Source organism: Taeniopygia guttata, chromosome 2 (genome assembly GCF_048771995.1).
Source record: "Taeniopygia guttata chromosome 2, bTaeGut7.mat, whole genome shotgun sequence".
In the NCBI taxonomy this organism is placed as follows: domain Eukaryota; kingdom Metazoa; phylum Chordata; class Aves; order Passeriformes; family Estrildidae; genus Taeniopygia; species Taeniopygia guttata.
In genome coordinates, this window is record NC_133026.1 from 31,555,721 (window position 1) to 31,577,185 (window position 21,465).

Below are 21,465 nucleotides of genomic sequence, written 5' to 3' on the forward strand. Positions count from 1 at the left end.
GTTTTCTTCCTAAAACTACATTCTTTTACTACAGCAAACCTTTTATTCTTTCACAAAGATTTCAGAGTTAAGACCTCAAAATCCCTAGCACTTAAAAGGGTTGTTGTTTCTTTCTTTTGAATGGTTTTGAATTATTTTAAAACAAAACCTAGTCAAAAATTTAAAATATTTAAAACAGATCTACAAAACAGATCAAATCAGGAAAAATGCTGACTGTGAAATTTAGGAATTTAATATAACTACTTAAGAATTCTAAAATGGAGTAAAACTCATTGCAAACACAAAAAAGAAAGAGAATGCATTATTTTATGAAGTTCTGGGAAGGAAGGATTTGTTGATTTGAGCAGGGAATAACTACATAATTCATGAATTTTCCTTTTTCAGAATTTCTTTTAAAGACCTGCTTGTCCTAGTGGATGTGTGCACTAACATCTAAATAAATAAGATTTTCTTCCCATTTGGACAAAAAGAATACAAATTTTTAGCAACTCAGAGTCCTTTTAGAATTTTATTTTATTTTATTTTATTTTATTTTATTTTATTTTATTTTATTTTATTTTATTTTATTTTATTTTATTTTATTTTATTTTATTTTATTTTATTTTATTTTATTTTAATCTCTATCCACTTTTTAGGTGGCTTCCTTTTAATTCACCAGGAGCTGTGTCATCTGGAGAACCAGAAAAAGTATTGGATAATGCAGCAAACAGAGGAGCATGCCCCCTCATACTCCATGTTGATCTTTGCTGTTTTTTTTCTTATTGAAATCAGCTAATTTTGCTCTAATCTGTGATGAGTGATGATTGTGTGCATTCTGAAACTGATTTGACTTCTTTTGACCATGCTTTACTTTTCAAGTGTGTTTGCAGCCAATTTCATTACCAAAAAACCCTTTATCATCAGAAGCTTTATAAAAATGTGGTACCTTAATTGCAACAGAAATTTTGAACAAAATTAATATGTGCTAAAAAATGTGTGATTATTCTTATTTTTAAAATGTCAATCCCAATTTGATACTTCCATGGATATTTGTAATCTTCACCTGAGGTTAAGCCTCAGAAATGTACAGTGCTTCAGTTTTGTCACTAATATTAATCAAGTTACATTTTCTTTCTCAGTTACAATAGGCAGAAGCTAACTATTAAAGAAATTCATAATTTTATCTATGTTGCCTTTATGCTGGCAGTAAGCTGGCAGCTTCATTATCAAGCCTAAGCTCCAGCTAGGGTTTGAAGTGTCCTGTTATAGTGATCCTGCATTTAATACATTAAATAATTACTATTTAGCTTTCCACTACAATAGGCAGCAGATGAAAGGGAATAGGAGAAAATATAGTGTTTGATATTTAGTACAGGTTGAAAATCTTGCTGTTCTTACAGCTAAATGGAAAGAGACACACTAAATTTATTATGACATTGAGAATTCCCTGAATTGAAGACTCATGTGGTCATCCACCTGTCAGCTGTGCCCTTGGGGCTCATAACTAGACATGCAACTGCTGTGGAACTGCATCATGGATGAGGCTAGAAATGAAGTATTTTCTGTGACACACAAGTAGCTGTATGCTCACCAGGCTGTCTAGTCATTTAACACTTGGTTGACTTTTATCTGCTGTCTGATGCTAGAGAATCTTCCTCTCCTTTTCCCTTCTTATTTTCAGGGACATTCTGCAGTATTTGCCTCCAAGTTCCTTTCTTCAGGTTCCCTGATTACCATCTACAGAAAGATAGTTTGTTTCCACTTCCAGCAACAAGCTTTTGTTCCACCAATAATCAAGAATATTTGAGCCATAGTACAAGCAGAAATATATCTTTACCAGGCAAGGATTCAAAACTTTGCAGCAACTGATATGAGGTTCCACTCAAAACAGGGCTAGTGACCATGGAAGGTCCTGCCAGTGCTGATGTTTCCGTGTGTCCTGTACTGCCCTGGAGCCTCAAGCCATAATGGCCCACCTAAATGTGCCAGTGAGTGGAGAGCAGACATTTGTTTTAACTATATTTCGCATGTTCAACTGGCTGGAGAACTTGCTAATTCTAGAGACATCCTGGTTCATGTTCAAGAATATATACATTCAAGCACAATGTCTGCTGGATATCTACTGAGGATAACTAATATCTTTGCAGAATATATCAGTTAGTCCTCCTTAAGACACCCTATTTTGATGCCAGATGACAACATTACAATAATTTTTTTTTTTTTTTTTTTTTTTTTTTTTTTTATGTTTAGGGCATTTTGTTTGCTACACTCAAGTGCTTACAGCAACCAAATTATATTTATTATCTTTGGTCATGAGTCAGCATATGCCTATGGGGATAAACTAGTGGAAAGCAAAGACTGTAATTTCTGTTATAAAATGATGATGGACACTACAGACAAGTATTTTGAGGTATGTTGGTAGCTGGAAAGTGTTCTACCTTGTGCCAGCAAGTTAAAAACTGAGTGGTGACGGGTCTTATTAATTGGAACTCTTATGTAGCAGTGAGGAGCTACTTGAGGAGTTTCTAGGGAGCTACAATGACAGGCCTTCTGTGAGCCCAGCCTTGTCTGAGGGTGCCTTGCAGTGGGTGTAACTGGAATATCTCTGAAGGGAACATGTAATCCATCATGATTCTGTGCTTGCATGAAGTCATTGCTTTTTGCTGTTCAGGTCTTGTTGCAGTGCAAACTTGTAACACTCTTAATGGAAGGTTTATGCAGGGCACCATGGACCACCAGAGCTGACAAATGGACCTCATTGGTGCCCTTATGGAAGAGCAGATTGTGGCTCGGTGTTAAAAATAATCTCCATTTTGTTTGTTTGAACAGAGATTCGCCGGGGTTTTTTTCTACTCCACAGGAATTAACACCACTTATTTTCTGAGGCTGGAGAGATAATCTATAATGCTGTAGATATTTTGCCTTATCTTTTAATTAGTTAATGATGTAGCAGGCCTTTATAAGAAAAGCAATATTTGTCTTTCATTTCCAAGAAAGGAAAGTGCTTTTAACATTAGATTAGTTTGAAGCAAAGACAATACCTTAAGCATACAGTAAATAATGTCACTGCAGGGCAGACCTGGAATTGCTTTGCTGCCCAGCCTTGTACATTTTAAATCTAAACAAGCCAACACTTCTAAGCATCATCATAGGTTTACTTTATTTACCCATACCTTTTTTTTTCATATGTATGCTTACCTTACCACAGTTTAATGTAATTTGGTTTTTTTGTGTCAGGCAATCATTGTTCCAAATCTCAGCTTCTGTTTCTAAAACCTGATTTACTACATTTGCTATTTTTTCCTGCCCAGAAGAAAACCAGCCAGTTTTCTGAAGATGAAGATTTTGCTGACTGAGGTACAGACTTCATTGTTGTTCCTTGTCATTATTTGTAATCTTTCTTCAACAGATACCATCACTCTGGTCATGTGTAATATCAGTGATTTCCAGAAAGAGACAGAGGCCCCTGCTGGCAGAGATTAGCTTTGTTGAAGCAGTTTGTATTATTTGCAAATGGTTTAACACACATACTTTTATTCTCAGCGAGTTCTACTAGGATTTCAGTGTCATTGGTTTTCACTTTGCACATAATCAGACAAGTGCTATATAAAAGAAGGCACTCCTGACAAAGCAATCTATTGTAGGAGTTTCACTCCAAGAGGATTAAAGATATGCTTAAATTTCAAAGATAATCATGGGCACCTTTCATAGGGACCATAGATTTTTTTCTTTTTTTTAGGCTGATTTAAAGGTTGATGTGATAATCATCAGACCTGCAGACAGATGCGTTCTCAGGTATCACTAGTTTTGCTTGAAAATGTTGGTAAGCTATTATTTTCTCTCTAAAGTCTAGTGACTGAGTGGTATCTCAGTTTGGCAAACAAAGTGGCAGGGTGTCTTAGGCTTACAGTTTGGCAGTCCTGGAAAAGTGGTTGTGAAATTAAATCCTGTAAGTTTTTTGTGCCTCTTATGGGTTTGTTTTTTTTTTTATAGATCCATTGTGAAATCATGAATAAGGCTGACAAAGTTCTACAGTGAATTCAAAGAGAATTGGCTTCTGGTAATGTTTAGGTTGTACAAATTTTTAGCTCTTTATTAGATGCAACCAGATTAGACACATTATACCTTTATTTAAGAAGGTTCTCATCATTTTTTTTCAAGGCTTTTTTCAATAATTTTTTTCAGTGGTATGAGACATAAAGAGAATTAAGGGACAAAAAATGATTTTAGATGCTTATATAAATTATTAAACTATAAACTACAAGAGATTTCTTTCAGTGTCTGAAACATAGTTTTCTGTTGGAGGAATTACCTCAATACACACATTTCCAAATTTTAGCAATTAGATGTCATCTAATTTTGAGGCAAATCCTCATCTGTCCTCATTCCTCCTATGGTGTTCTATGATCAGCAAATAACAGCATGCTTTAATTAGTCTGGGACAGATATTCCAAGAGTTAGTTAAAGTTTGATGCAGATTTGTCATTCAGTGATTCATTGTCCTTTGGCCTTTCTGATGCAAACTTCCAGATGTGAAATACTCACGTGCTCCTACGGCCCAGCGAACCTCCCTTCAAGTTCACTGGGTCTCTGTTCTGAGTTCAGCCAGAGCCCATCAGATTTCTGGTGTGATGCTTTGGAGCAACTCAATGTAAAGAATGTGTAACCAGGCAGCTCTTGCAGACCTTCAATATTTGATAAAGGAAAACAACGTTTCTTTCCACTTGCTCAAATATTGCAAGCAATAGCAAATGCTGAGGTGAAGATAATGTACCTTTAGGTGTCAGGAGAACATTATCTCAAAAACAGACAAAAAAAAAAAAAAAAGACAAAAGAAAAGAGGGGAGGGGTAGAAGGCTTGGTGCAATTAAAAGGAATTGAGGAACTTCGCTGAGAAGGTTGTTGAAGTTACTTTACATTACTGTTATTTATTGATGTTTTGTCATCAGGTGCTAAATCAGTCCTTTCCTATGAGCTTCTAGGGGTTATGAACTTCTGATTGGAGTAGATAGTAAAGAGCTTGTCTGGGCTGGCAGGATACATCTGCTCCCTTGAGGTTTTCCAAATTACACAGAAGAAACCAGGGCCTCAGGGTAAACTAATAGATATTATTTTAGTCTGTTGAGTTCACAGCTTCAAGAATGTGTTTTGTTGTTGCACAAGCTTGATAAAATCACAGGCAAAACAGTGGAATTTACACTAACAACTCCTATGGTTCCTGTGGTTTCCGGCTGTACCTCTTTTCTTTATTTTTTTAAAACTGGGTGGTCAAAATATATTTTAGTGTCTGTACCCTTATATGCTTCACAGAATTTTAGTAGTTTCTCCACTTTTTCCAAGGCAGCTGCTTCACACATTACAGGGATGTGGCTGGAGTTCTGGTGTTTATACTTAGTGATTTAGTATAAATTTTTGTGTGTCATTGAACGTGTGTGATGTGTGTCATTGGTTTAGGGGTGTAAAGTTGAAGTGGGCGAACATAGGAAAAAATTTTGTTCTTGTATGTGAGTCCTTTAGTCACCTAAACTGTCCATATACAAAAATTAGGAATTTGAGTGAAATGCTCTTTTCAGTTGTACAGACCTTGCAAGGCTGAGCCCTGTGTGAGCAAACAGCAAAGGAGGGAACATTTACGGTTTCACTCTGTGTGGACAACCAATATTTCTGAATCTCAAATGTGGCTGAATAAGGATCTGATTGTGGCCAAATTTGATGGATGCCAGTCCCCAAAAAGCCCTTCTGTTACCTTGGTCCAGGGCCAAACTACCATGGAATGTGTAGCTCAAGACTTTCTCAGTCTCTGGTTTTCAGGGGAACGTAGGTGCTGTTCTGCTTTGAAAAAGGCAGAGTGCTCTTCAGTGTGTTCATGGTGTCTAACTTCTTGTGCCCTCCTTCCCTGGTAAATGAGGTGCAGTGTAAGATGTGGACTTAAGTGGTCATTTCCTCCCTGCTGTTTCCAAGCAGGAAAATTTCTAAGCCTCTGTTAACAAGCCTGAAGATTTGCTTTGTTAGGTTTTGTGACAGCTTGGTCATAACAGCCAGCATTGACCTTGTTCTGTATTCCAAATGTGGTCACACTCAAATGCAACAGATGTGAGTTGCTTTCTTTCTGGAAACCCAAGCCAAAAAGCATTCCATGTTTATACCACATGGTCCCACACCATGTCTCCTTCAGGGCAACAGTGCACACCTCAGTTTTGTTGGGGTTTTTTGCAGATAAGAAAGCTTTCCTAAATAAATTTATTAACAAACAAAAAAAAGTCTTTAAAAAAAAAAATTAATTGGATCTGATTCTTCAATCTGATTCTTCCCACACATTTTTTTTGTATGGTAATGGCTGTTCTTGATGGGAGGTTTCATAGCTGCAATATCCCTTTTTAGTACATTCATGGGGAGATTTCTTCAATATTTACCACTAGATGATGTCAAAACCTCAGTGTCTGATCTAGGGGAAAAAACAGCAAACTGCATTTCACTTTGGATGTTATACAGAAAATTAGTGATATGTAAATAAACCGAAAAAAAAGTAAGGAGAAGTCAGCAATGTGTTGCCACCACAAAAACCAGAAATGTGTTGCCACACTTTTTCTGTATCAACATTTTAACAGAATATGAGTGATTGCCTCCTTTCCTTACAGGTAGATCTTGCCAGTTTGTACATCAAGATGGGTGCCAAGAACATGCCCACAGTGTTTTTGCTGACAGATGCCCAAGTTCCAGATGAATGCTTTCTTGTGCTGATTAATGACTTGTTGGCATCAGGTGATTAAACCAACAAATTTCTTGAAAGATCTTTTCCAATGACAAATGATCTGTGTTTTCATCGAACTTTAAAGTGATTATTTCTTTTCAGGTATTTGTAGGGAGAGATTTTAGAGAGGCCATGTCAAGCCATCCAACCTGAGCATTGAGTCAAACTTGGTTAAGAAAGCATGGTCTGTTGAGGAGACAAATTGCTGAGGCTTATCATGCAAAAGTGCATTGATTTGGGGGAAATAAGAATGTCCCTCTGACTAAATGTTATTTTTGCTTTGGTGTGATTTCACTAATTTCAAGCAATGTCACCATGACTGCACAAGTGTAACATGTAGCAATGAAGCTTCACCCATTTTTTGAAGATTAGAAAATCTGGACTCTGAATGTGGGGGTTTGAGGACAAGATGGAAGAAAAAAAATGCACCTCTGGACAGTTGGAGTACATCTTGAATGATTTTTTTGTAAAGTTATATTTACTTTTGCAACCAGACTAGTAAACAATTCAAACAGCCTGTGAAGAAAAGAGCCACCATTCTGAGGGGAACATTATTTAGAAGTAAACTTCCTATCAGGGAAAATTCAAAATAAAGTTGTTTCCTAGCCCTTAAAGAAAAAAAAAAAAAAAAAAAAAAGCAAAAAAAGAATAGTTCTTTTAGACTAAAAGACATAGGGAGAAGGATGAGACTGTTTTGTTACTAGATATATGTAGCATCATACTGTCACTCTGGTTATGTGCTTAAACCTCGTTGGGTTAAATACCATGTAGAAGATTATTTGTCACGTGCTACCTACCCGTTTGTCTTTTCACAGGAGAGGCTCCAGGTCTGTTCAGTGATGAAGACATGAAGGTCATAATTGCAGGAGTTAGAAAAGAAGTCTGAGCCCTGGGCTTGATGGACATCAGTGAAAGCTCATGGAGGTGATTCCTGAGGCTGTGGCTGCAGTAGAATGTAAGGCATATTTCAGGGGCAAGAAATAGTGATGAGCTGATCAAAATAGCAACATATTTCAGTTATCTCATAACCCAGCATATGTTGGCATACTTTTCTTGAAAGCTTACTTGCTGACGTGTGGCACCACATTTGCCTCTCCTGAGTTGCCCCTGTAATAACCTGCCTGTGTGGAGGCTGGTGTACACCAGGTTCTGCTCCTAGATCTGGCTGTTACTGCACGTAGTAATTCCATATGTGTACTCAACTCTTAAATTTTGCACAAATGATTTTACATAAAATATTAATTCTTTCTACTTTTCTTATGCCATATAGTACTAGAAAAATAAAAGTATACACGTAGGTGTTTTCAGATTTAAAACTGTTTAGCAATACACAGAACATGATACCATAATTGCAACAAGTGTCTCTCCTAAACTCTGTTTTAGAGACAGTGCTTTGGAGGAAAATTGTAGTTCTCTCCCAAGAGCTGGAAATCAGTAGCTGGGAAAACTGGTTTTGCAGTGGCACCTTTAGGAACTTTCAAGTTAGGTAGGCTTCAATTCACTCATCATCTGAAACATCTGTGTAGCTGATAAGAAAATGAGAAGCCTGAAAACCATTAACCCTTAAGAATGAGAATGCTTTGAAAGGGGTATATGCCTGATATTTACTGTATTAAAATAATCTGCTTGACTGGGGATTGGAAGAGCCTTCCTATAGCAGATTATTCTACGGTGATCTCTTTGTAGGCTTTGTTTCTCAATTTTCTGAGGTTTTTAACCACCACTGTTCTAAAGAGCATTCTGATTTGACTATGAGTTTTTAGCAAGTTCTTATATTTTATAACATACCACTTTCTCTCCCCCCCCCCTCCTTCTTATCTTTTTCCAGTCCTGTTTAAGTTTTGCTGAAGTTCCCTCCTAACTAATTTTGTTGACATAACTTCTTCATTCCAGAAATTTATTTTGCAGTTTAAAAGCCAATGGAGACTTTTATACAATCTAGTGTGACATATTCTGTATAATTTTCTGTTTTACAGACTTCAGTGACATGGTCAATAATGGTGCTTACCTTCTGCATTTTTCTTTCTGACTGTGCTTTTTGTCTCTGTTTCATTACTATTGCATTTGTATATTTTTTTAAGAAAGGATGGGGAAAAATTATTTCTAATATCTCTCTTCATTTTCTCTTTTCACATTTTTACTCTTTATGTTTTCCTTATTCCCAAAGTAATTTCTTTTCTTTTCTTTCTTTTTCTTTTTTTTTTTTTTTCTCTTCTTTTTTTTAAGGGCTTTCTGAAAGCCAGCTTTGAAACTCCTTTTACCTTGCAACAATTTCATCAGTCCCCTACTGTGCAAATTAGCACTTCTGGAGGCAAGAACAAGAGATACCTATTCATGTTGCAGGGAAGCAAAGCAGTGACATTATAATACTGAAGGAGACATAAATTTCATGAGTTAACACACTGCTAGATATCTATATGAAATTTTAGTTAGTGCAGGGTGACCTCTCACCTCCTCATTTCCCTAGATTTGAAGACTAAAAGACTAATATAATGTGGAAGAGAACAAAAGGGTAAATTCAGACAGTTTAATAATGTTAAAGCTCAATGAAGTGATACAGTCTCATTTTTCCGTTTAATTTCAGAAAAATCAACATCCTACATTAAGCCACATTTTCCCTTGAGCTCCCTTATAATATTACATCCTTCAGTTCTGTTTATGCTGAGGAATCAGTAGCTCAGGAACCAAAACTACACAGTGCTATTTTTTGAATCTCTTTGGTTTTGTGTTGGTTTTGTTTTGCTTGTTTTCAATCTGGACATTGCAATCAATTCTGCTGTCAATGTACTGAGAACGCACCATGTAGGGGCAAATTTGAGTTGAAAGTATGTCAGGTGAAGACAATGGGTTGCACCATTATAAAGTATGGATCCACAACTGAAGGGTTGTGATAGACACCTGAGAATTTCAAAAACTTTCATAGCAAATTATGAAATAAATTATAGGGGAAGAATGATGCTCAGGGAAACAAAGTTGATGAACACTGTAGATGTTAATGTGCTGATGGGTCTAAGGCACACACAAGATGAGGCATTTCTGAAGCTCAGTGGTTTACTTGGGTTCCAGACTTTTTTCAATATCCCAAATCTCTGTGCAGTAATCACTCTTAAATACTCTTCACATCACCAAAATTTCTTGGAAAAGTAAAGGCCAAAAGAAGCTATTATTTTTCAAAAGCATAAATATGATGAGCTCAGTCAGTCTTGCTGTCTCTGGAGCTCCATCTGATTTTATTTTGCTGTACTTTACTTTGCTTTACTTTATTGGTCATGGTAACTCTTCAGCTTTTCCCCAAAGATGTGAACACCATGTCTAAATGCCTGGCAGCCCTCATGCCCTACACAGGCATACCTTCAAATGGACTCTTTGCAGTAAGTATACTCTGCAGCATTTCATCTTTGCATGTTTTCCAGGTTCTCACTTCAGTCTCCTCAGTGTTTGTAAACATTACTATATATTCCAAAGTCAGACATATCAAATGATTTTTCTTTTGAACTGAATCTCTGTTATTCAGTCCATGTGCAGCCAGTTTTCTCCATGAGCTGCTGATGGGTATTTCAAATACTTGCTCCTCAGTCCTTGAGCAAGTTTCTTCACAGTGTGTTTTCCTCATGTAAAGTTTACAGTCCCTCAGTGGCTTTTGTGACGACTCAGCATTAAGAACTAAATCTTGTAGTTTTAGAGGAATGCCATTCCTCAAGTTTTCTTCCAACTTGGTATGACTACTTCAGTCATCATATCCTTAGAATGGTCTCCTATAGTGCTGTCAGGATTTAGCTGGCTCCCATTTCCTGTGGAATTTAGGAGTACAGTAAGTTCATGCTTCAAGCAGAATTAAAGTCAAACATAGGCAGAGTAGGTGACCCGCATTGCCATCGGCAATTTGTCCGTATTTTTATGATTGCTTTTCAATTATTGTCTTTCATTTCCAAATCCTCGTTAGCCTTTTCCTTGTGGTTTGTCTTGCTACTGACAGAACGCCTATTTTTATCTGTGAATCTGAGAGGAACTTGTGAAGCCCCATCAGAGCTCAGTTTTGGCCAGCTGTCATAGCTTTTCCTTTGAGGGCATAAATACACATCTATCCGCTTGAGTGCTTAAATCCCAGCCAACAAGAACTATGTTTTTAGGGTTTATGGTTCTATGTTAAACTAATACTGACCCCAGATTTGCTTTGGATTTTGGTTTGGGTTTATTTTTTGTTGTTTGTTTTGTTTGATTCAGTGGGGAGTAGCTATTGAGGATTTCCAAGTTCTGTAGCACAGAAAACATCTGTTTCTTCTGTTGGCAGGCTCTTACAGAGTTCCTGTTTCTGTATGAATAGCTCCAGGCTTTTCTGATTTGGATGTCAGCCGTCTCTTCTTGAGCACTCAGAGAGCTGACTTTTAAGGATACATCTGTATTAATAAAATTATGAAGGGCATTTTGTGGTCCTGAGGACTAGTAGGATGAAAAGGCTGGTATCCATATGGCTTAGCTTTTCCCATGCTCTGTTCACAAAATGGTGGTGGTGGCATAGAGCTGGTCAGGACTAATTCCTGGTCCGTGCAGCTCTTGATTCCTACCACAGCACTGCTTAGTTTCATATGGGAAAACCATGAGAGTGCACTAACAGACCAGTGGCCAAGTATGTGCCAAGGTGCTGTTTACTTTTCTGTCTTGCTCTGTTCAAAGCACTTAGTGAACCTAGAGGGCCTGCATATTTGAGATGAGCAGGAGGAGGCTGAGCCAAAAAATACAGTGCAGGATGCACATCTGTAGTGAGAGTGACATGTGAGGCTCAAATGGACACTTGAGAAAACAGGGGGGTTGTGTTCTTGGGAGCGGTGAATGCTACATGGAAGTTGATACTGATGTCACAAGATAATGGTGCTTTTATTCACAGTGATAGTCTTCATTACTCCATTATGTGTTTAAATCTCAAAAATCCTCAAAGAAAGGGATGTGTCTATCTTCAAGAACTTACTACATTTTTCTAGATGAAATGCCTTCATTGAGATATTTATATCCTGGTTGTCCTGCAAGACATTCTCAATTTTTTTACATGGAGAGTTTCTTGTTCTTTGGGTTTTTTTCCCTCTGTCAAATTAAACTGTGATGTATGGCTTAGACAAAAGATAAATGTTTTCAAAATAAGACCTTCTTGCTTATGCAAAGATTGTGCAAAATATAGTCAGTAATAATTACTCAATTTTCTTCACAGCTCTCTTGCTAGCAGATCACATGGCATCTTCATTATTCTGTGTGCGAAGCAAGCAGTGCACAAGGTCCTTTGTAGTATAGGGAATTCACTGGGGAGAATGCAAATGAACCCTGAAAACATGCCATATCAAATCTATGCCTGGTGTTAATTCGCCAAACTTCACTAAAGCTAAAGGAGAAAGGGTTATGCTGTGGTCAGGATCTAGTTACTTTCTTTCTGTGATTACCTTTTCAAGTATATGCTGTATCCTATATTTTTGTTCACAAAAAGTCATTAACAAATAGATAATTATCTAATCAGGGTATTATATTATATCCAGGGCTGTGCTGGAATTTCCTGCCTAACAATACAGTACAGTAAAAATCTCTTAGCTATGTGTTTTAAGAAAAAATAATGGAAATTTTGAATAGTATGTCACAGTTTGAGCTCTAGGGCCAGATATTCCAAGAAGTAATTTATTAAATGATTAAGAAATTGTTTTTCTACACTTCATCCTGTCACAATAACCTATGAAGTTTTTGTGTAAGTAATTAATTTTACCTATTAATACATTTTTATTGGATTTGACAATTTCTCTTTATTCCCTGTAAGGTTTCTAGAATCCAGTTTTGCAGAATTCATCTACTTTCTCTCTTCTTAGCCTTTGTAACAGTTTAATTAAATTCTTACCTACTACTTTGTAAACCTGTACTTGTAAAATTGTATTTACCCATTTGAATCTGCCAGGGGCCAGGAGAGAACAGAGGAGTTTTGGGTATCACTTAGTAAATCTAGAATTTAGATGCTAGAGTAAGGTTTAAAGTAAACAATCTTAAAAGCCCACTACTGCCTTCTCAGGGGTCTGCAGTTCATACAAACTAATGCAGCTCCTTATATATATATGTAATTATTCTAAACCACTCCTAACAAATTACATGGGATAGGGAAAGCATCCTTTCCCCTAAAGTTCAGTGTAAGATTGATATAAACAGTAATCATTCAGTACAAACAATTTTTCAATATTTAAGGAGATTAAAATATTACTTAGGATATAAGACTAAAGAAAACACTAAATTCTGATTTTTTTTTTTTTTTTGCAAACAGCTCAAGACTTTGATTTGAACTCTTCTTGCAGTCCAGTACTTAGAGAGTTAAGTCCAAATATGAGCAGTGTGAGGAGCGTAGGAGGGTGTAGCAGATGAAACTTCAAGCAAGTCTGTGTATGGTTTGCAGCTTTGGAGGTGTGATAGATTCAGTTTGGCACTACTGCTACAGCAAGAGCACTTGGAGCAGCACATCAAAGCAGGGACAGATCTCTCCAGCCTCTCCATTGCTGCTGCTGCCATAGCAGGGATGGTGTGCAGGTCTGAGAAGGCGGCCACTAGAGGAATAAAGAAGAGAAAATTAGGTTCCCTGAGTTTCAATGCTGCTCACTGTGAGTCTTGGTACTACAACTGAGCATAGAATTTTTTCAGAAAATGAGGTGACATGGGGGAGAAACATCTAACTGAAGGATACGTAATGTAACCAAGAACCAAATTCAGAAAACTCAATGTTCAAGAGTCGTGAAAGACTAGCAGATTCTTCCCCTACATTTTCTCTTCTTCTCTGATTCAGAGTTTTGTGGTAGAGACCATTTATTCTTGTATCTTTTTGATTGTTTCTTCTGTGTGTGCTGATCTTTATCATCAGCAGTAAATTCCAAGGTCTTTCTGTGTCTTTGTACAGTTTCAGTATAATTCTCACCTCTTGGCTGGAATTCTACATGAGCATTTCTGCCATTTGCCTCTTCAAACAGCCAAAGTAGATGATTTCTTCTGTACCTTAAGCCCAACATTCCTGGACAGCCTGGGTATTCTTTGTTTGACCTGGTTCTACTATCTAGGTTATTTGCATAAATTCCTGTCTTGTGTTTTCTAGTGCAGATTTGTATTTGTATTTTTACAAACTATGAGATAGTGGCCATTCTTTTCCATCTTCCATTTTTTCTTCTTTCCAGATACCATTGAACCATTTCCTGTTGTTACTATCTCTTCATCACTTTATCTCTTCTGACTGCTTTAAAACTCAGTGAAGTATTGAGCTAGGTCAACCTCTTCCTTTCATTGCTTCTGTTTTTTACTTATTTTCTTTCAATTTTCTGCTCTTCTTCCTTATCTGGTTTTCTCTTCTAGGAATGTCAATTCCCAATTAGCCTAAAGGAAGAATAAACTTGCCAGTTCCCTGGCATGCCTGACTGGGCTCTCCTGGCCCTTGTGGCTGTTGGACAAGTTATAAACCCTTCTGAAACCTTTTGGATGTTTTCTGTTGGAATTAACAACATCAGTGACATATGGTTTGAGAGGCCCTGTACAATAAAAACAGCTCCTTTAGTAAGAAGCTCCACTCCTGTCTTAACAGCCTGATGTCTGTCATTTTACCAATTAACCAAGAGCATATACAATGGCCAAAGCATGTGCTAACTGCAGTAAGTAGGTACACAGAATCATCTGAGAACTAGAATAACCCTTCCTTCTCAAATATGAGCTGCTTTGTGTAGACCTGGTGATATCAAGACCCAGTCACACTTATTTTCCCTTGAATATTTTGGCCTACCCTTTTGTACATCTCTTTCCACTTTTATTAAGAATGATCCCTTAAAATTCCCATGCAAGCTAAGATCCAAATCTCCTTTTCTTCCTGCACAAAAAGAGGCTTGAATAGAATTAGAAACTCAATTACTCAATTACAGAGTTTCTGTCACCATGACCAGCTGAAGGTGCACTTCTGGCTCTCTGCATGCCAGCCAGGTCCTGCACCTGCCTTATCTTTATAGCTGTCAAACTGAGAAACTGATACCAACATGGAAAGAGCAGAAGGAAGCTGCAAAAGTGCCATGTTTGTACAAGAGAAAAGGAGCAAAACCTAATTGCCCAAGTTTGCTGACAAAGTTTATTGGCTGCCAATTTTGGCTTGGAGTCTCAGCTGTGTACTGGCTGGTGCTGGACCATGGTTCATTGCACGCCTCTCTTTGCCCTGTGATTCTTTTCTCTCCTTCTTCCCTCCCTCCTCTCTGCAGATTGTCCTGTGTTCCTGTGCCGTCAGTGCCATGCTGTGACCATGAGCTGGGAATTTCCCAACCATAGTTAACTGCCCTGCTATTGACTGGCTTCCTGAGTGGCCATGGGAAGCCCTTCCCTTCAGCAGCAGGAGGTTCATTGAGGAAGCTGAGGGGGTCGAGGTACAGTTTCAAGCTCATCAGTTTCTTAAGAAAGCAATGGAGATCACTGAAAGATCAATAACTGAATAAGCTGGGGAAAAAACAATGCTCTTTTTACTTCTTGATGCATGCTTATTGCTTTTGGTGTTGTTCAAGTTCACCCCTGGTAAAAGTTGAATTTTAATGGTATGTCACTGCCTGATTCCTTCAGGGGATTTCAAGGAGCTGTCTAGCATAGGCAGAGAAGTGAGGGGAAGAGAAGCACATAATTCATAACACTGCCTTTGCAGAATCCTTCCATTCAAGACTTTTTAGGATCTTATAGATACAGAGTTCGTTTAACCATTTCCAATGCAGTTAAATATATTCACTAGAGCCGTAGCAAGTAAGGCTGAAATATTGCTGTGCCCAGTCCAGGTGGACTAATGACTTCTCCATGTATTCAGAAATTAGGCAGGTAGAAGTTTCACCTGGAAAGGCAATCCACGGCATCACACGGCAAATGCATTTAGCACTTTAATATCTGGGCAATTAGTCTGTTCTATTGATGCAGATTGTGACATGTTTGTTTTCAAAAAAAAAAAAAAAAAGCCAAACAAACCTCATGCATTAGTGAGTTTCTCTTCAGCGGAAAGGAATATATTCAGATTCTTCTAAGAGTTTTAGCAAGCTGCCTCTGATATCCTTCCCAGCACAGGGCAACATGCAGCAACTTCCATGCTGGCAATGAGACTGCTGGAGTTATTCATGTAGACCTGGAAAATGCTTACTCTCCTTCAGAGATTACCATTGCAGAACTTTCATTCTGGGAGTGCTGTTATATTTGAGACCATTTATTTGCATAGGGGGGTTTTAATCAGGTAAGGCTGAGGAGTTCAGGAATTCCCAAAGAGGTGCCGTCGGGTTTTTAGTTGAGTTGAGTTGAGAGTTTTAGTTGAGATTTAGTTGAGAGCTGCACCAGGCAACTCCGCATTTGCAGTGTTTACCCTCCATTCAGACGCATACAAAACACAGCAGTAGTCGTGAAATGAAGGTGAAGGGGAGGGCAAGGGATGTGTGGTGCTGCTTCCAGGGACCGGCGGGCGCTCCCCGTGCCCGGGGCCGTGCGGGGAGCGGGGCTGCGGGACCCCCCGCTCCGCGCTCCCGGCTGCCGCTCCGGCGGCGCACGGATGCCTCCTGTAGGACTGCGGGGGAGGAGAGATGCTTGCAAATAAACCTGGCATTTGTATGTGCCATCAGCTGCTCCTGCTTTAACAGACTTCTAGTGTCATCAGGATAGTTATTTGTTGTTTGGTGAGCTGGGGAGGGATATCCAATTGCATTCATTTTAATGTGATGCTAACTCCTTCTTTGAAAGAAACAGATATGATTGCAGGAAGAAAAGAGTTTTGTTTTGTTTTTTTTTTTAATTTAAGCATTATGTTCCTCAATAATCCTTTTCTTGTTAGATAATTAATAAAAATTTCTCTGATGCTAGCAACTGTTAATGAGTTTCTTCTTTCACAATGGTGTTAACTGCTCCTGGTAAGTATCTTTCCTGTTTGCTTCCCAGCAAGAGAAATAAATGTCAACTAACAGAATAGCATGACACTTTATTGACAGGGAATTAAGGGGTTTGTGTCATCAATGTACATAAAGCAGTACTGGGTGCATGATTCATGTGCAGCCGATAGAAAGACCAAAAAACAAAGAGCAGAATGCAAAAAATAATAGGATGAGGCAAGGCAAAGGTTTTAAAGTGATGGGGAAAGTGTAGTCAGAACAGAGGCATTGAGATAACAGAGGACCTATGTCAGTGCTATGGGTGGGGAGAGAAGGGGAGACAGGAAAAAAACCAAAACTGAGCCAGTATGGTAGGAGAGGTGCAAAGCAAAGGGTCTGAGGAGGAGCAAAAGGAAAGTCAAGGGAGAACAACCAAGTTAGTAAAGGGAGGGGCAATAGAACAATTGCAAAGATGTATTAGGATGTCAAAAGAATGAGAGGGGCTGAGTGGAAAAAGACCACCCTGAAGAAGAGGGAATCTCAGAGTCTGCCATTCCATCTGCATTGAAGATTTATAGGGGGTGATGTCCCTTCCTTCTCTCTAGTGCTGGTGTGTTAATGTGTCATTTTGCTTGCTCCATTTTAGATACTTCAGGAAAGTTCATTGTTTGTTCTTAGCACAGAAATCTTGTTAGCTAGTGCTCACCTGTATCTGGCTCATGTTGTTCTTTATCATTGATCAAGAGTGGAAGGTCTGCTACTGAGTGAATATTTTGGCATAATTGACACTTAGCTCCTACTTGTCTTTTTCACACTTTCAAAAAAATTGAGCAATAGTAGTTGATAAAGAATTTTTTGTTTAATTCTGTATAATAATAGTGCAGATTAATTTTAATTATGGTATCTTGAAGTTAAGCTGGTGGGTTTTTTTCTCTTAAAAGTTCAATACAAATATGGCATCATTTTTATATTGTTTTAATAAAAAATGGACAATTTCTGAATTTAAATGGTGAAGGAAAACCATAAAAAGCTCCCAGTGATTATGGGGACTTTGAAGAAAGTTTCAGGAGGTTTAGTTTGGGGGTTTTTTTCCCTCTATCTCTTTGTTTTCAAAAAACAATTACCCTTCTGGAAGATACAGTTTATCCAGGGAAAGAAGTGGTTTATGTTGAGCTCAGCAGGGAGATGGTGAGTTGCCCTGTCAGTATGATCTATGAAGAACATGCCTGAGCATGCTGCTGTGAACATGCATTTTACCCTGTGTGGAAGTGTCTGAACAGAGAGAACAGTGATCCCTCCTAATCGTGGTGCCTGTTGAAAGCAGGCATTGCAAGACCCTTTTCACCTGGAAGGACGTGGGCCAATGTGTGGGCTAAGGACAAGAAACAGTGAGTTCAGAGGTATTTGAAGGGAAATGGAAAGTATCAGAAATTTAATCGATTCTGATGTCTTTGATTTCTTGGGAGAGAGGAGGAGAGAGGAGAGGAGAGGAGAGGAGAGGAGAGGAGAGGAGAGGAGAGGAGAGGAGAGGAGAGGAGAGGAGAGGAGAGGAGAGGAGAGGAGAGGAGAGGAGAGGAGAGGAGAGGAGAGGAGAGGAGAGGAGAGGAGAGGAGAGGAGAGGAGAGGAGAGGAGAGGAGAGGAGAGGAGAGGAGAGGAGAGGAGAGGAGAGGAGAGGAGAGGAGAGGAGAGGAGAGGAGAGGAGAGGAGAGGAGAGGAGAGGAGAGGAGAGGAGAGGAGAGGAGAGGAGAGGAGAGGAGAGGAGAGGAGAGGAGAGGAGAGGAGAGGAGAGGAGAGGAGAGGAGAGGAGAGGAGAGGAGAGGAGAGGAGAGGAGAGGAGAGGAGAGGAGAGGAGAGGAGAGGAGAGGAGAGGAGAGGAGAGGAGAGGAGAGGAGAGGAGAGGAGAGGAGAGGAGAGGAGAGGAGAGGAGAGGAGAGGAGAGGAGAGGAGAGGAGAGGAGAGGAGAGGAGAGGAGAGGAGAGGAGAGGAGAGGAGAGGAGAGGAGAGGAGAGGAGAGGAGAGGAGAGGAGAGGAGAGGAGAGGAGAGGAGAGGAGAGGAGAGGAGAGGAGAGGAGAGGAGAGGAGAGGAGAGGAGAGGAGAGGGAGAGGAGCCCTCTTCTGTTTCATACTGAAATTGCTAAGCTTCATTTTAAAAGAGCACAAGAAAAGAACAGAGTGTAGCAGTTCTGAAATCCATGTACTGAGCTTCATGAACTTACAAAGGTGCTTTTATACCTCATTTGATATAAGACACAATATACAGTATTTTAAAATAATCTGTGTCCAAATTCAGCATGACAGACACCTCCCCTTTCTTGCTTTCATCTGGTGTCACATATCACTCAGTGCAGAATAAAAGGATCACGATTCTTTAATTCACATCTTTGAAAATAACAACTGTGTGCATCTCTATGATCTTTGAGTATTTTATTATTTCTGTCTTTTATGCTGCTTAGCACCAAACAGGACTCACCGTTAAGCATACCAAGGATAAATTCATTATGCTCTTAGTTCATCATACTCTAAAGTACTCTACAACGTTCAGTGTGGCAAAGAAGCCACCTGGATTAATATTTTGTTTTCTCTCCTTGCCTGTAAAACTCCCCCTGTCCACCCACTCACACTTCCCAGTTACCTTTTCATTCTAGCAAACATTGACTTGGCTTTTTTTCCTCAGTTTTGATAATTGCCTGCAACATGTGTTAATTTTCAGTGACATTGGCCTTTTTTGTTCTTTACTTGGCATGTTTCAGCTAGCTTAACGTAACCACAAAGGGTTAAGATTTATATATTTGATAGTAATGACTATTTTACATCCTGAGAAAAGGTAGAGGGAGGATGCAGGCAAAATTCCTGTAAAAACTACTCGTAACTTGCCTTGGGGTTCTTTTTTTATGTTTAAAGTCAATCAGCCAAGCCCTAGAGTAGAGAGATTCTATAAGAATGAACCTACTTCACTCTCGTATTTTCTTTTAAAATGTATATAGGTTTAATGCTTGCTCTTCAGCACTGATGAATGGTTTTGATTTGTACCAGCCTAATCTTCATTTTTGGCTTCAAGCTACTTTAAGTTTTCTAGTGAACTGATGTTAAATCAAATTTTGTTACTGTATCAACTCTTTTTTGTTTGCTTTTTTTTCCCCCCATAAAGAAGGCTAAATTAGCAGTAATAATTTCCTTTGCCTACAACCCTGAATGAGCATATATTGAAAAGTACAATGTAGTATTAAAAAAAAAAAATCCTGGAGATAAATGAATGGCAGAATAAATAATTTATGCTAATGAAATTACTGCAATTAGTAGTTCCACAATGACCCTTTTAAAAGCCACAGCTGTTAATGTCAGGAAGTGCTGTCACCGCTGACCTTATCATAAGAGAAAGTGACAAATTGAAAATGCAGGGAAGACCAATCCTCAAAGAGGTCTGTTCGGGAACGATTAGTGTTTTCTGAAAACCAGTGTGAATTACAACCAGCTGCTCTCTGGCTCGGCGTGTCTCCCATGCTGTGCCATTTTGTTAAGCTCGATAACAATAGTTATTTTGCCCCATTGAGACAAGTTGTCTCGGGCCACTTCCAGCTCTACCGGAACCCACTCCGTCCCTCACTGATTTACAAATGAAACTGTTGTTAGAGGGCTTTTCAGGGCTGCTGAGTAGAGACCTCTCATAAGGATCATGTGTAAGGAGGTTGTCTTTCACTGGGAAGAGCTCTACTGCAGGGTGCGTATGTGTCGCAAACAATGAAAAAAGGAGAAAAGGGTGAAACACTTTTCAGTTGAAAGCTAAATGCTGCTCAAATCTGCATAAAATGTCTATTCCTGCTGACTAGCCTTGCTTTTACAAATGATTTTTTAAAAGATGAATTTGTGCTACTTTGCTTCCGCTAATGATGTTCTGGTTTTTCCTTTTTGTAAAACAATTTGCCTCTGCTTTCCCTAAATGCAAATCATTCTTTATTTAGTTCTTGCTTTAATTTCTGTTTTTCTGCTTATAGGTTAAATAAGTATTCTTCTAAACTAGCTCTGCAAAGGCACAAGAAAATAATGAGTTTTCTTACTGAGAAAAATGGCAAGCCTTTCTGCATCAACCTGATTGTAATATTAATGATGTAGGCTTAAAACATTTGACTGCATCAACAGCCACTCATGAGCAATTTTCCCAAAGTTCCCTAAGCATTATTGACAATGCTTTGGTAAATTATGTGTGACTTTCCTAAGAGTTGGTGTAGCTCATTTAATACATATTAATTGATTTTTAGGCTTCCCTTGATTAATTGAACTGGGTTTGTCTTGTAGAGAATGCAATAAATAATCATTAAAATGAGGGAGATGTGACTCCACAAATGATAAAGTTTAAGTGTGTTAGAAGTCATAGAGGACAAAATGAAAGTTAGTTACAGTGATGGAGTTAAATGTGTTTTCTTAGTATTTCCCTTTTAATTTTGTATACAGTACTCTTGCTTAGACACATATATGAATTTATTCTATAAGTATATGTGGATAGGGTAGCTTGAAGCAAATAAAAATTAATTCTGGAGATTTCCTATTTCTTGTTTATCCTGGGAAAGTATACTCTAATTCAAAGAACTGGACTGATGCCTTACATTTGCTAGTTCAGTTTTCAACAAATTTAGAAAATAGACCTTTGAACTTTGATCCTGAACCTCTCTTCTTGCTGTCAGAGATGAATAAAGACAGGCATTTTATCTCTTCATTTTCCTCATTTAATGACCATCTGGAGCTGTTTTAAATGTGCCTGGCCTGTTTTGATTTTTATGTAGCATGTGAAGAGAAATTTCCGGCCTCAGCTGGATTTTGGTCTCAGCGATCAGAGAGAAGCCCCACGTGGTGCTGTGCGGGACCCACCACAGGGC

At 38.5% G+C, this 21,465-nt stretch overlaps 1 protein-coding gene across 8 annotated transcripts in view; it reads left to right on the forward strand.

Annotated features, from left to right (window-relative positions):
- Positions 1–21,465, forward strand: part of DNAH11 (dynein axonemal heavy chain 11) — a 138,057-nt gene that overhangs the window by 51,219 nt on the left and 65,373 nt on the right. For 2 of the 8 annotated variants that reach the window (XM_072925604.1, XM_072925605.1), the window contains exon 6: positions 3,973–4,189. In XM_072925604.1, coding sequence (XP_072781705.1) covers positions 3,973–3,991 — 19 coding nt within the window. In that variant the 3' untranslated portion in view covers positions 3,992–4,189. Of the gene's footprint in view, positions 1–1,660; positions 2,390–3,972; positions 4,190–6,617; positions 6,742–7,545; positions 7,686–10,497; positions 15,133–21,465 lie in introns of those variants that run through there. The other 6 variants (XM_072925598.1, XM_072925599.1, XM_072925615.1 and 3 more) reach the window with 6 other exon arrangements.